Source organism: Salvelinus alpinus, chromosome 16, assembly GCF_045679555.1.
Source record: "Salvelinus alpinus chromosome 16, SLU_Salpinus.1, whole genome shotgun sequence".
Classification (NCBI taxonomy): domain Eukaryota; kingdom Metazoa; phylum Chordata; class Actinopteri; order Salmoniformes; family Salmonidae; genus Salvelinus; species Salvelinus alpinus.
Genome location: NC_092101.1, coordinates 14,540,673 through 14,555,168, shown reverse-complemented (window position 1 = coordinate 14,555,168; position 14,496 = coordinate 14,540,673). Strand labels below are relative to the sequence as shown.

Genomic DNA, 14,496 nt, shown 5'->3' with positions numbered 1-14,496 from the left:
CATTTGTTGGCAGAACTGAAAAAGTGTGTGTGAGCAAGGAGGCCTACAAACCTGACTCAGTTACACCAGCTCTGTCAGGAAGAATGTGCCAACATTCATCCAACTTATTGTGGGAAGCTTGTGGAAGGCTACCCGAAACATTTGATCCAAGTTAAACAATTTAAAGGCAATGCTACCAAATACTAATTGAGTGTATGTAAACTTCTGACCTACTGGGAATGTGATGAAAGAAATAAAAGCTGAAATAAATCATTCCCTCTACTATTATTCTGACATTTCACATTCTTAAAATAAAGTGGTGATCCTAACTGACCCAACACAGGGAATTTTTACTAGGATTAAATGTAAGGAATTGAGTTTAAACGGAGTTTAAATGTATTTGGCTAAGGTGTATGTAAACCTCCGACTTCAACTGTAAGTACTAGTAATGGGTCTCTTAGTCTTCACCAAGTAGATCAGAGTGTCACTGGTCATTTCCCCTTCCTTGCATGCTTTTAATTTGTTCCCATCCTGACTCTTTGTGTATTAGGCTATAGGCCTAGTGGAATGTGAGAGTATGATGTAACTTGCACCTTTTTCAGGCTTGAATGAGACAATGTATTACCCTAACCTTATTCTTTCAATAAAGTTATTGTTATTGAAAGCGTCCGATCACAGAACATTCCATAGAATTCTAGAAAAATACTTCCGATGACTAAAATGGCTGTAACTCAGATGATCAAGCCTTATAAAATAAGGAAAACTCAATATGCTCTAAGTTTTTCTCTATCTTCATTAGGAAGTTGTGTAAATGGCAGTTGTTTCGAGAAAAATGTCACGGTTACACCCACTCCCCCACTCCGGTGCTCGACGTCGCCAGCTGTCTCAGCATTACGCACACCTGCCACCATCATTACGTGCACCTGTGCCTCATGACACTCATCATGACACTCATGGACTCCATCACTTTCCTGATTACCTCCCCTGTATCTGTCACTCTCGTTGGTTCTTTCCTCAGGCGTTATTGACTCTGTTTCTGTCTGTAGGTTTCATGTCTGTACACTACTCGTGTTTCTTGTTTTTTACATGTTCAACATTTATTTTTATTTATTTTTAAATCCCTCCCTGTACTTGCGTTCCAATTCTTAGCGTACACGTTACAAAAAAAAAGTTTATGATACACATCTTCACAGGTGTTTTTTCTTGACTGATTACGATTTGATTGATTGATGTGGTTCTATTGAATGTCATATCATTTGAAAGGGCCGTTTCTTATCTTTCAAAATATGTACCATGTTTTCATACATGTATATGGTTTGAAACCTGCAAAGTATGCTCATTAATGTATGCAGAGGCGATCGTCTCAGTAAATTCAGAAATTCTAAAACTCTCCTACCGATGATGCAACAATGCCAATATGGCGAGTTACAGTTACAGTGGGGCAAAAAAGTATTTAGTCAGCCACCAATTGTGCAAGTTCCCCCACTTAAAAAGATGAGAGAGGCCTGTAATTTTCATCATAGGTACACTTCAACTATGACAGACAAAATGAGAAAAAAAAATCCAGAAAATCACATTGTAGGATTTTTAATGAATTTATTTGCAAATTATGGTGGAAAATAAGTATTTGGTCAATAACAAAAGTTTATCTCAATACTTTGTTATATACCCTTTGTTGGCAATGACAGAGGTGAAACGTTTTCTGTAAGTCTTCACAAGGTTTTCACACACTGTTGCTGGTATTTTGGCCCATTCCTCCATGCAGATCTCCTCTAGAGCAGTGATGTTTTGGGGCTGTTGCTGGGCAACACGGACTTTCAACTCCCTCCAAAGATTTTCTATGGGGTTGAGATCTGGAGACTGGCTAGGCGACTCCAGGACCTTGAAATGCTTCTTACGAAGCCACTCTTTCGTTGCCCGGGCGGTGTGTTTGGGATCATTGTCATGCTGAAAGACCCAGCCACGTTTCATCTTCAATGCCCTTGCTGATGGAAGGAGGTTTTCACTCAAAATCTCACGATACATGGCCCCATTCATTCTTTCCTTTACACGGATCAGTCGTCCTGGTCCCTTTGCAGAAAAACAGCCCCAAAGCATGATGTTTCCACCCCCCATGCTTCACAGTAGGTATGGTGTTCTTTGGATGCAACTCAGCATTCTTTGTCCTCCAAACACGACGAGTTGAGTTTTTACCAAAAAGTTATATTTTGGTTTCATCTGACCATATGACATTCTCCCAATCTTCTTCTGGATCATCCAAATGCTCTCTAGCAAACTTCAGACGGGCCTGGACATGTACTGGCTTAAGCAGGGGGACACGTCTGGCACTGCAGGATTTGAGTCCCTGGCGGCGTAGTGTGTTACTGATGGTAGGCTTTGTTACTTTGGTCCCAGCTCTCTGCAGGTCATTCACTAGGTCCCCCCGTGTGGTTCTGGGATTTTTGCTCACCGTTCTTGTGATGATTTTGACCCCACGGAGTGAGATCTTGCGTGGAGCCCCAGATCGAGGGAGATTATCAGTGGTCTTGTATGTCTTCCATTTCCTAATAATTGCTCCCACAGTTGATTTCTTCAAACCAAGCTGCTTACCTATTGCAGATTCAGTCTTCCCAGCCTGGTGCAGGAATACAATTTTGTTTCTGGTGTCCTTTGACAGCTCTTTGGTCTTGGCCATAGTGGAGTTTGGAGTGTGACTGTTTGAGGTTGTGGACAGGTGTCTTTTATACTGATAACAAGTTCAAACAGGTGCCATTAATACAGGTAACGAGTGGAGGACAGAGGAGCCTCTTAAAGAAGAAGTTACAGGTCTGTGAGAGCCAGAAATCTTGCTTGTTTGTAGGTGACCAAATACTTATTTTCCACCATAATTTGCAAATAAATTCATTAAAAATCCTACAATGTGATTTTCTGGATGTTTTATTCTCATTTTGTCTGTCATAGTTGAAGTGTACCTATGATGAAAATTACAGGCCTCTCTCATCTTTTTAAGTGGGAGAACTTGCACAATTGGTGGCTGACTAAATACTTTTTTGCCCCACTGTAGCTGGTGTTCTAAAGCCTAGTGTTTCCATTCCCTTTCATTATAATCCACATAATAATTCAAATTTCTGTTGCTGCAGGATAATTTTTCTGCTGTAGCAAACTGGCTCAAATTAAGATCCTACATCTGTAAAATGAAACGGACCTATATTGCAAAGAGTAATGCTGCTACAATAATTCATGTAAAATAGTAAATGAATCTATATGATGACATGGCACAGTGAAAGTGGTAGCTGAATCACCCAGTGGTGCAGAGCGTTGTATTATTCATAGTGAAACCTAGGTTGGTGGCATTATATGTCCTTGGTTAACACACTACCTCCCCCTCATTAAAAAAAATGTCTCCTTTCCCTCTCTCTGTTTCTCGTTCTCTGTCTCTCTGTGGCACAACAATTCTCTTCGTCTCTCTGTCTCTCTCTTTCTTGTACAATCACTCTCCATCTCTATTCTCCCACTTACTCCCCCCTCCACTTCTCCCTGTTTTCCCTCAGGCCTTACTCACCACTGGGTGGTTTGGGTCTGGGTGGAATGCTCTTCTTGGGCGGCAGAGCTGGGCCGTCCTGCTTCCTACTGAAGGGGTCGTCCACGAACCCAGACTGGAGAGGGGGAGGAAAGGACGGTGGGAGAGAGAGGGAGAGACAGACAGACATTTCACAACTGTCAAGTGCCAACTCATATCAAGACTGATGTATGTGCATTGAAGACGATGAATCAGGAAATTAGAAAAAAATACACAAACGGTTCTTTGTGCACCCCTGGGTAGGAAATATGCAGTCTACTGAACGAATAGATGCTATACAGTTCATAGTCCTTGGTAGAAGTACCTGCTGGTATTCTGGAAAGCCTCCTCTTCCTTCCATCGGGTCTCTGACCTTTGACATTTGGCTGAAGTCTGCGAACCCACTGTTACTGCCAAATGAGCTGTTACTGCTTCCAAAGGCAGTACTGCTTCCAAAGGGGTCGAGCGTGCCAAAGAGATCTGAGAAAATGTCAACATGAAACATTCAAGGATGTGTAGGTTATCGAGAACAAATACACAAATATTCAAAAGGATTCTCCATGATACATGACTGATATGAGCTGTGCTTCCAGAGTCATTGCTCTAAGGTTGGCACACTGTTGCAACAAGGTTTCACTGTTTGACTCCTGAGTGTATATAAACCCTGTACAGTTTCAGTCAAGAAAAAGGAGAAGCTTGAAAATAGGCTAGACAAAATGAGCTGGTGAAAAAAAGAGATCATTTGAAGTAGTTGGCGTGACACCTTTTCTCTCAGCTCATAATTGTAATACGCAAACAAACATGAAAACCTGATCCTACAAACATTTTTACATGTACATTGTTTTTACATTTAAACGTTATTTAACTAGGCAAGTCAGTTAAGAACAAATTCTAACCCGGCCGACGCTGGGCCAATTGTGCGCTGCCCTATGGGACTCCCAATCACATCTGGATGTGATACAGCCTGGAATGGAAGTAGTGTGCCTCGTACACTGAGACGCAGTGCCTTAGACCGCTGCGCCACTCGGGAGCCCAAACATCCAACTGCCACAGTCAACCCAGTGTTCTAGCATGGCTATGGGACTTCAATACTGCATGGCGTAATGTGTTTATATGGACTACAGCAATTTCCTAGGGAAAATAAAGAGAGGACTTTCTTGTGCCACCCGGTAGAAATGAAGACTTGATTGAGAATGGGACCTACACACTTACACAGTTGCAGATTGCCCTGTCCAAGGCCTCTCTAGGCTACAGTATTTCCACCCTTACACAGTTACAGATTGCCCTGTCCAAGGCCTCTCTAAGCTACAGTACTTACACACTTACACAGTTACAGATTGCCTTGTCCAAGGCCTCTGGGCTATTTCAGATACCACAAGCCATCCTCTGGGCCCAAGCCACAACGCATCTCCTGTTTTTACTGGGACTATTTCAAGTGAATTTTAAGTGATCCATGTGCTGCTTAGAATGGGAACCTTCGTAAAAAAATATATATATAACATCACACAAGAACCTCAACTGTTTCCCAATCTTAAAACCGTTCAGGGTCATCATTTGACCCATCTTATCCATACAAATTCTATCTGAGGCATTGATGTCTTTGAACACTGATAGTTGTTAACCACCACACTTCCTGGCATTATGGGAGATTTTTTTTTTTACTGAGACCTACACTAGGCCTAAAAATGTGAGAAAAACAAGGATTCAATGATTGAAAACGGATGCTAAACATGGGAACTCTTTTCACAGCTATTTGACACCTGCTCTGCTGTTAAGACAGCTCACCAGCCCACAGGCCTATAGGCCGATATAGTCAAAACAGCAGGCTTGGCCAAAAAAGGTGTGAAAAGAAAACAAATGCATTGTGCAACTGAAACAACCCCTTCTCTCTGAATACAAAAATCAGACTTTTACAAGTCATGCCTGAGAAAGGGAGATGAGGGGGGGGGGGGGGGGTAGAAGAATAGGAGAAAGACATTTGAGCAAGTACCTGGTCCTGGGCCTCTGGTCGATTTTGGGCTAATGGATATGAAAGGGTCTGCGCTGGTTGTAAAGTGGCTAGTCTTCAAGAACAAGCAGAAAGAAACAGTTACATACATATACACCCATTTAGAAACTGAGTTTAATATAAATATATACAAACACATTCCAAGGGTCAGAAAGTGCCACAGTACCTTGGTGGGGAGCGTGGCACTTTTACTGAAGGGGTCGGGGGTGCTGAAGGGGTCTGCCTTGACGGTGGTGTTCCTGAAGAAGTCTTCCGACGAAGCCTTGAAGGGGTCCGTCTCTTTGAATGGGTCCCCCCCAAAGGGGTCTGGGTGGTGAGAGAGATCTAGGACAGCTCAGTGTAGCAGGCTGTGGATCAGACTTGACCTTCCCTTCACATAGGCTAGTCTGACGGTACCCTATCCTTCGCATAGGGACGCGATGTGAATTAGGTTCACTGTAGACTGGAGCATCCGGACCGTAAGTCATGTAGTAGCTGAGATAATGCGAGTCCAATTTGGTTAACCTCTTCAGTAGGAATCATATCATCCAGCTAGTCACTATGTTCAATGTTAATTCCCCTTATGACAGTTCCATTTATTGTTGGTAAGGAAACTGTTTGGAAATGATGCATATTCTTTTAATCAGTTTTAAAAGTGCTGTGTGTTCAACTGTCCTTGGCTTTGCTATTGTCAACATTGAGAACGTAGCCATTCTCCATTACGCCAGACAAATGCAAGAAGTGTCTACAGACACTTGGCAATCACCATTAAGATAACATTCAACAGCCAGCAGATATTTTCCATGGAATGTATGTTGTATATTTCAAAGAGAGAGAAGTGGGACGGTGAAGAAGCCCGGTTGGACCCTGTTTTTCAAAGTTCCAGAATGTCATCAACTTAACAGGAGGATGGCATTGTATGGAAGTCCATGTATAAGTTTAATTGTGTATGGCTCTTTCTGGTTATGAATAAATAAATACCTGCAGCCGCTGGTAGTGATGGCTGCTTTGCAAAAGGGTCGTTTTGGAAGGGGTCACCTACAGGAGAGGAGTTGAGATGGGGGACGAGGGGGAGGGGGAGAAGACAATCAGAGGCTATGGCACAGAGGACAAAAGCTAAAACGTTGGAAGGGGGTATCTAAACACAGAAGGATCAAAAACAAATTATAGAGCACACTTAAGGCAAACAAAGGCAGAACTGCAAAAACAACGTCTTAGCCAAGCTGCAGAGGAGTCCACATTGCTTCTGGTGAAACTACAAATCATGTCGGGATAGGGAGGATGGGAGCCCTGTGGGAACATTTGAGCGAGGAGGAAAGGAAACTCAAGCAGGACTATCTGAGGAGAGGAGGAGAGGACGGAGGGATAACGGGGAGAGATGAGCGATTGCAGAGGCGGTTGAAAGAGAAGGACAGGAAAGGGAGAGGAGAGGGAGAGGAGAGAGAATCGGCACCTTTGAACGGGTCTGTCTTGAAGGGGTCTTCGGAGTGGAAGGGGTCTGTGTGCATCTCCTGAGGGACACTACAGAACCCAGATGTCTTCACCTTAAACGGGTCCTCCTGAGAATGTGGGAAAAACATATCTGTCTGTTTGGTTCTGGAGAGCCTTGGTTTATTTACACTTAAAACGGTGCCACCATCTCCAACCATTTTCCCTCAGACAGACATTAAGGAGAAAAACCAACGCACGTCGACTCCATTGTTTATTCAGTCGGCCGATAAGTCTTGCCGAGCTGTCAAACACGACAGCTATCAAATCAAAATACTTCATATTTCAATAAGGGCCCACTCAGGTTCAAGAGGAGGAATGTGAGTTCAACAACACTAACAGAGACCTCGACGAGAGAGGAATCTGTGCCTGAAGAAAAGCCTCCACTGTTGCTGCTTCCAGACTTGACTAGACCAGAGAGCGCCCCGGGCTTGAGTTTCACTTTAATAACACAAAGGGAATTTTCATTCTTCTGCAATTTGCCCATTCTGTATCTGCTGCGCCCCACTGCACTCAGCTGGTCCCAATGAAAAAGCCCCCAAGAGTCGGTAGGAAACAACCATCTGTTAGGGCCCACATTCTTCAGGGTGTCGGGTTTCTCTAGAAAACCTGCCTTCACGTGCCAGGCGAGCTCTGGCTATGAAAACGCTAACTTGTTATGTTTCATTAGCAGGACTTCTCCTCGTTTCAATAAGAGGCCTGACCGTGATCCCTGTATTCACTCCGCCATGACATCCAACGCTGCCCAGAATTAGGGCCAAGAATAAGCGCTAAGTGTTCGAGCCCTTTCAAAACGCACAAGTAATAAAGCTTAAGACGGAATAACAGAGGGCTGCCAGGTAAAATAACAGCGTGCAAGAGTATTTAAGCCAAGATAATTACATTAAATAAGATATAACCAAACTATGGGATTAATATAAACCACTTAAGATTCTGCATGCCCCGGAGCCGCTCGTTTGAACGGAACATTTCTGACACTAAACAAGGGAAATGATACCTCTTTTCTTTACAGGCAAAGGTTTAGCATATTCCACTTATCTCTTCTCTTTATCTGATCATCTCCGGTGACACACAGGTCAATTTCACACCCAGGCCAGCAGCCGACAATGAATCATCATGTTACCATGATCTGCAGATGTGGCTGAAATGTACTACACCTTAGCTGCCATCCATTGTTCAAGTCCAAATGTACCAGATGTGTTCAGCAGAGTACTGCCTTTCTAGGTTGAACCAGTTCTCCACTAGACACCAAGCATTCAACCTCAATTGACCTCTTTTATACACACTACATGGTCAAAAGTATGTGGACACCCCTTCAAATGACTGGATTTGGCTATTTCAGCCACACTCATTACTGACAGGTGTATAAAATCGAGCACACAGGCATTCAATCTCCATTGACAAACATTGGCAGTAGAATGGCCCGTACTGAAAAGCTCAGTGACGTTCAACGTGGCACCGTCATAGGATGCTACCTTCACAACAAGTCAGTTCGTAAAATGTATGCCCTGCTAGAGCTGCCCCGGTCAACTATAAGTGCTGTTATTATGAAGTGGAAACGTCTAGGAGCAACAACGGCTCAGCCGCGAAATGGTAGGCCACACAAGCTCACAAAACGGGACCCCCGGGTGCTGAAGCGAGCAACGGGTAAACGTCCTCTGTGCTCGGTTGCAACACTATTGAGTTCCAAACTTCCCCTGGAAGCAACGTCAACACAATAACTGTTCGTCGGGAGCTTCATGAAATGGGTTTCCATGGCCGAGCAGCCGCACACAAGCCTAAGAACATCAGGCGCAATGCCAAGCGTCAGCTGGAGTGGTGTAGAGCTTGCCGCCATTGAGCCCTGACCTCAACCCCATCGAACACCTTTGGGATGAATTGGAACGCTGACTGCGAGCCAGGCCTAATCACCCAACATCAGTGCCCGACCTCCCTAATGCTCTTTTGGCCGAATGGAAGTCCCAGCAGCAATGTTCCAACATCTAGTGGAAAGCCTTCCCAGTAGAGTGGAGGCTGTTATAGCAGCAAAGGGGGACACCAACTCCATATTAATGCCCATGATTTTGGAATGAGATGTTAGACGAGCAGGTGTCCACATACCTTTGGCCATGTAGTGTATTACCTCTACATGCTTAGGAAAAACTCTGGGTCGTAGTTACAGGGCCCAGAGTTTAACCTCCTGAGCAATGTGGTCTCCTCACCATGGCTCCGAAACCTCCATTCTCACGGTCGTGGAATCCCTCGCTCATGTCAGCCAGGTTGGTCATGCTGCCTCCGTGGGTCCCGTTCAGGTTGCTGTTGTACTGCTCAATGCTCTTATTCATCTCCTGCTGGCTGTCGTGGATCTGAGACAGCTTACTGCGAGCCTGGAGGAACAGCGCAGCACAACACAGTAGGTTCATGTCGGGTTTCTTTCAACAGAGGATATTAGGGCTGTTAGGGGAACAACAGTTATATGTGAACGCATGTGTTTGTACATCAGGTTGTGATGACTTTCATTTGAATGTGTCTGAGAGATTCCATCAAAATGAGCCACCATCCCAAAAGGATCTCTTTCCGCTCAATATAGTGGCCTAATAGATTTTCTAGGGAACGGAGAGTGAGTGCATATTATTGCAGGCGATCGTCGAGGAAATGATCAACCGGCTTGGCTCTACGACCCACTCGATGGCCTTTTGACCGCGGTGTTTCATAAGACAGTACGCACGGCCCCGACAAGGCCTGAATGGGACCAGTCATTTGTGAAGAGAAACCCTCTCACAATATGGCCTCGTGCATGCAGGGCACCCTGGGAGGAGTCTCAGTGCAGGCGTCACATGGTTCCGTTCACATTGCAGTGGCTACAGCTGATTGCGGGTATTCCCCATAGCTCCTCACAGATGGTGGTCTTGGACTACAATACTGTAATCTCAGTATGGTTTGAATTCAATGAGAGAAGAGTGATGAATGAGGATATTAGTCAACGTGATTTGGCGCTGCAGGGTATGGAAGTAGCTAAGCGCTGCTATTTGTTCATAATGAGAGTAGATCGGAGTGGATTTTCTCTCACTTTCCTCAACGTAACGTAAGGGACGCCCCCCCTCACCTATAAAAGAGAACACAGCCATCTGTGTCTCAGCATCCTTTCTCAGGGTGATGTGTGGGCTGGGGCTGTGGAAGTCATGTCAGATATGATGATTAGTGTGGTGCAGAAAGCGGAGGTAGTACATTTGATACTGAAACTGCCACACCCAAATCTGACGGAGGGCAGATATCTCCAAATAAGGGGTTAACTATGATGACATGCACTTTAAAAACAACTTCACTAGAATTTCACTTGAAAATCTTAATTTCCCAGTCTGTGCTGAATTTCTCCCAGAAGGGAAGACCAAGCACATATTGAATCTGGTCAAGTTCGTCAATTCGTGACACAAAAACTCCCCCTGGTGGTCACGCTAGGAAGTGTCTTGCAACAGGTCCTCTCACATCCCAGACACATTAGCCTGATTCACACTCACTATAGAACAAAACCGAGCCATGCCGAGCTGAATGGGGCTGGCTTGGTTATGCATCCACCATAGCTGTGCTGGAACCATGCTGGAATGGACAATGTGACAATACAATATCAAACGCCTTATAGTGTGAATCAGGTGTGATGAGTCGTTGTACTTAACCCTAACCGCAACAAGACATCACTGTGTCTGGGACTTCTGCATATCTGACTGGAGTCTGTTGCCTCTCCTCTCCCTCTACCTGGTTCTCTCTCACCTGGTTGATCTCGTCCTGGGTGGCTTTGAGGGACTTGATGATGGTCTCCAGTTGGAACTTGCCAGCCGTTAGGCTCTGTTCCAGCTGGCTCTCCTCCAGCTGCAGCTGGTTCAGGTCTGCCTTGGCCCGACTCAGCTCCTCTTCTTGGCTCTGCAGGTCAGTCTCCTGGGAGTGGATCTGATTCTGCAGGGATGAAATCTGGGGTAGAGAAAGAGATTGACAGCAAGAGACAGTGGGAGAGACAGCGAGGAAAAAATAAAGTGGAGGACGAAAGCGATGCCTACCAGATTGATAGTGAAGGCTGTAGGGGTGTAACGGTACAACACATAAACATATAAAACACTAGGCCTACAGGCTATGTCTACACTGCATTGTAGGCTATGCCTCCTGAGTAAATCTGAGCTGAATTCTTTCTCTCGGGCTATTCCGTTCAAACAAATAGAGCCGATGTGAACATTGTAATCAAAATTCAACTCTTAATTGGGGCATTTCAAACTGTTCTTTTGTGAGGTCGAAGCCGGGAACTACTACTGAACAAAAATAGAACCGCAACATGCAACAATTCCACAGATCTGACTGAGCTACAGTTCATATAAGGAAATCAGTCAATAGAAATAAATAAATTAGGCTCTAATCTATGGATTTCACATGACTGGGCAGGGGCGCAGCCATGGGTGGACCTGGGAGGGTATAGGCCTACCCACTTGGGAGCCAGGCCCAGCCAACCAGAATGATTTTTTTCCCAATAAAAGGGCTTTGTGCACAAAATTTTTGAGAAATCTGGGATCTTTAATTTCAGCTCATGATAAATGGGACCAACACTTCCCATGCTGCGTTTATATTCTTGTTCAGAATAGTTCTGTACGATGGCGATAAACCAGAATTGGAGGATCCTCTATCATAGTTGAAATCTTCCGTTTGGGAACATTATGGCTTCCCTGTAGGTTCCAACGGCGATGGACAGAGAGTTGTGGATAACACATTAACGGCAACATCTCAAATATGTTGACACGTTTACATCGACATCGTCCCAGTATGCCGTAGCAAGCAGGAAACGCTAAGATAACACAACAACACAACAACGTCTCCCCTCTGCATTCATGCAGCCCTCAGCAGCTGATTCTGACCGGGCCAAAGAAATTACAAGAGCGATAGCTAGGCTATGTTTATATTTTGTACAGTCTTTGGTTTTTGGCCATAGATATGTGCTCATTCTCTGTGGTTGATGATAGTTGGTTCCTTATGAAAGTGCTCGAACTTCCCTCTTGCACCCTGTTCAGCAAACAGGTAGTAGCCGCTCTATATCAGCAAGCCAAAGACCGAGTTTCAAATGAATTAGCCAACGCACCCTGTGTTGCGCTTACTTATTAACAGTGACATCCCATCACATTACCCCAGAGCGGGAGATGTACCCCCTTTATGAGAGTCACTAGTGCGCATCTGGTATTGAAGGAGGCAGTGACATGGAAGTGGGAATTTACCACATACGACTGGGAGAAATCCTCAGGAACGGCCCTCAAACTGGTAATTACTAGTGGGAAACTCGTCTATCATCCTGAGCACCCACTTCTCCCACATGCTGACCTCTGACGTCAACTACTAAGGAAATGACCTCTATAACAGCATTTTCGGCAGTTAAATGTAACAACAAAACATTATTTATCAAAAGCCATCTATTAATGTGGTTTTTGAAATCTATAATTTGTTTACAAGCATGATAGCTATATTGCTTCCATGATTACAACCAGACCACTGTCAAACCCCTCTGCTTCCCATTATCCTTTACTCTCACCATTTGGGACTCCTCATTGCACTTGATCCGGACGTCGTTGAGCATGTCCTCCAGCTTGGCCTTCTGCTGGTCCATCTCCTCCAGCCGCTCCTGGGCCTCCTGCTTCTGGGCCTCCAGCTCCTGCAAGCTGCACGTCTCTCTGTCCAGGTCGTTCTGCATCTCCTGACGAACACGCAGACACACATGTAATCAGCACAACAATGACAATCTGGGAAAAGAGAAGGGAACTCTGAACACGGTGCTGCACTACCTCGTTCCATTTAGAGTAGCAGTATACAGCATTAAAAAACACATGGTGTGTCAAAAAAAGAAAAAAAAAGAACTTGTTTCATGAGGAAATGGTACGCCTGCTCACCTGCACCTCCGAGGACTTGTGTCTGATGGCCTCCTCTGTCTCTCTGATGTCCTGCTCCAATGTATACTTCTCCCTGAGGGAGAGGAAAACAACCCCATCAACACACAGCGCCACAGGGTAGAAAAAGCCAGCCCTCCTCCACCTCCCTCTTCCTCATCCCTCTCTCCCTCCAGACACAAAATGACGACAAGAGAAAAAGGACAGACTGGGACAGCCAAGAGAGGGTTACCTGAGCGCACTCCAGTGTGTAAAAGCAAGAGTGCTGACGCAGCATGAAGAGTAAGTGGTGAAAACAAAAGATTGATCAAATACACACATTTAAAAAAAGGGTTGGAGTGGGGATGAGGTGGGATGAGGTTGAGAGGGAAGGACTCATCCACACCCGGCTGTTACCATTCTTCTCCTTCGAAGTGTCAATTTGATCACCTATTCTACTGTGTTCCATATGCAGCATCTACTAGTATTGCACGGTATACCGGTACCACGGTAATATCACGGTACAAAAACGCCATGATACTTATGTAAAACGTTTTAGAACCCCGTTTCATATGAGACTACCATTTCTCGGCCATACAGATCTAAAGAACCCGCGTGTGCCTGTTATAAAATGCTTATAAAGTCCGTTTTGTTGACAAATTCTCTTTTAAAAAATGTAAGCAACAGCAACTCGTCTCTTGTATGCGCAGGTTCAATAACGTCTACTTCACGTTCATGCGCATATCACGTGTGGCAACTGTAATCAGCCAGCCTCATCCCCTTCCAGCCATCACTCACCTGCTTCTCTGCATCCCCTCTCCCTGCACATCTGTTCCTCCATCAGATTTTAAAATATCATTTTGGCGTGGTGGCGAGCGGGGATGCAGCTCAAACGGTTCAAAAAGAATATGACTCATCTTACTAAAGATTCCTCTTCTTCATCCTCTGCGACTGGGCGAGCATTTTGATATCACTTCACAGGCCGTTTTAAACTAATCCCAGGCCATGTATTATTTTTTTTGATAACAAACAACGTTGTGCGGGCATGTTACCTGGCTAGCTAACAACCTGGTAACTTGCCAACAGGTCATTTGATTGGCACAGAAAGAAAGGAAGAGGGTTTGCTACTCATGAGATCTGCTTCAAAAGGTAGGATTCATACAAGACTAAACCATATGACAAATAGATCTCTTTCTGGTGTTCCTTACATTCTGCTTGGTAACTAACATTTTTAAAGTTGGGAGCAGTGTGTATGTTGTTCCTGGGAGAGAGAGAATGGAGTGTGTGTGTTTATAAGGGAGACGGAGGGAGTGTGTGTGAGGGTGGGATAGAGTGTGTGTGAGGGAGAGAGAGAGTGTGTGTGAGGGAGAGAGGGAGGGAGGGAGTGTGGGAGACAGAGGGAGGGAGGGAGACAGAGAGTGTGTGAGGGAGAGAGAGAAAGTGTGTGAGGGAGGGAGAGAGTATGTGAGGGAAGAAGAGAGTGTGTGAGGGAGGGAGAGTATGTGAGGGAGGGAAAGAGTGTGTAAGAGAAGGAGAGTGTATGAGGGAGGGAGAGAGTGTGTGAGGGAGACAGAGAGTGTGTGAGGGAGGAAGAGAGAGTGTGAGGGAGGGAGGGAGGGAGAGAGTGTGTGAGG

At 45.0% G+C, this 14,496-nt stretch overlaps 1 protein-coding gene across 9 annotated transcripts in view; it reads right to left on the bottom strand.

Annotated features, from left to right (window-relative positions):
- The window catches only part of LOC139540910 (epidermal growth factor receptor substrate 15-like 1), a 33,899-nt gene that overhangs the window by 13,141 nt on the left and 6,262 nt on the right, over nt 1-14,496 (bottom strand). For all 9 annotated transcript variants that reach the window (XM_071344972.1, XM_071344974.1, XM_071344973.1 and 6 more), the window contains 10 exons: nt 12,887-12,959; nt 12,532-12,693; nt 10,740-10,937; nt 9,194-9,358; nt 6,958-7,063; nt 6,486-6,542; nt 5,692-5,849; nt 5,508-5,580; nt 3,843-3,997; nt 3,521-3,614 (listed from right to left, as the gene is read on the bottom strand). In XM_071344972.1, coding sequence (XP_071201073.1) covers nt 3,521-3,614; nt 3,843-3,997; nt 5,508-5,580; nt 5,692-5,849; nt 6,486-6,542; nt 6,958-7,063; nt 9,194-9,358; nt 10,740-10,937; nt 12,532-12,693; nt 12,887-12,959 — 1,241 coding nt within the window. The remainder of the gene's footprint in view (nt 1-3,520; nt 3,615-3,842; nt 3,998-5,507; nt 5,581-5,691; nt 5,850-6,485; nt 6,543-6,957; nt 7,064-9,193; nt 9,359-10,739; nt 10,938-12,531; nt 12,694-12,886; nt 12,960-14,496) is intronic.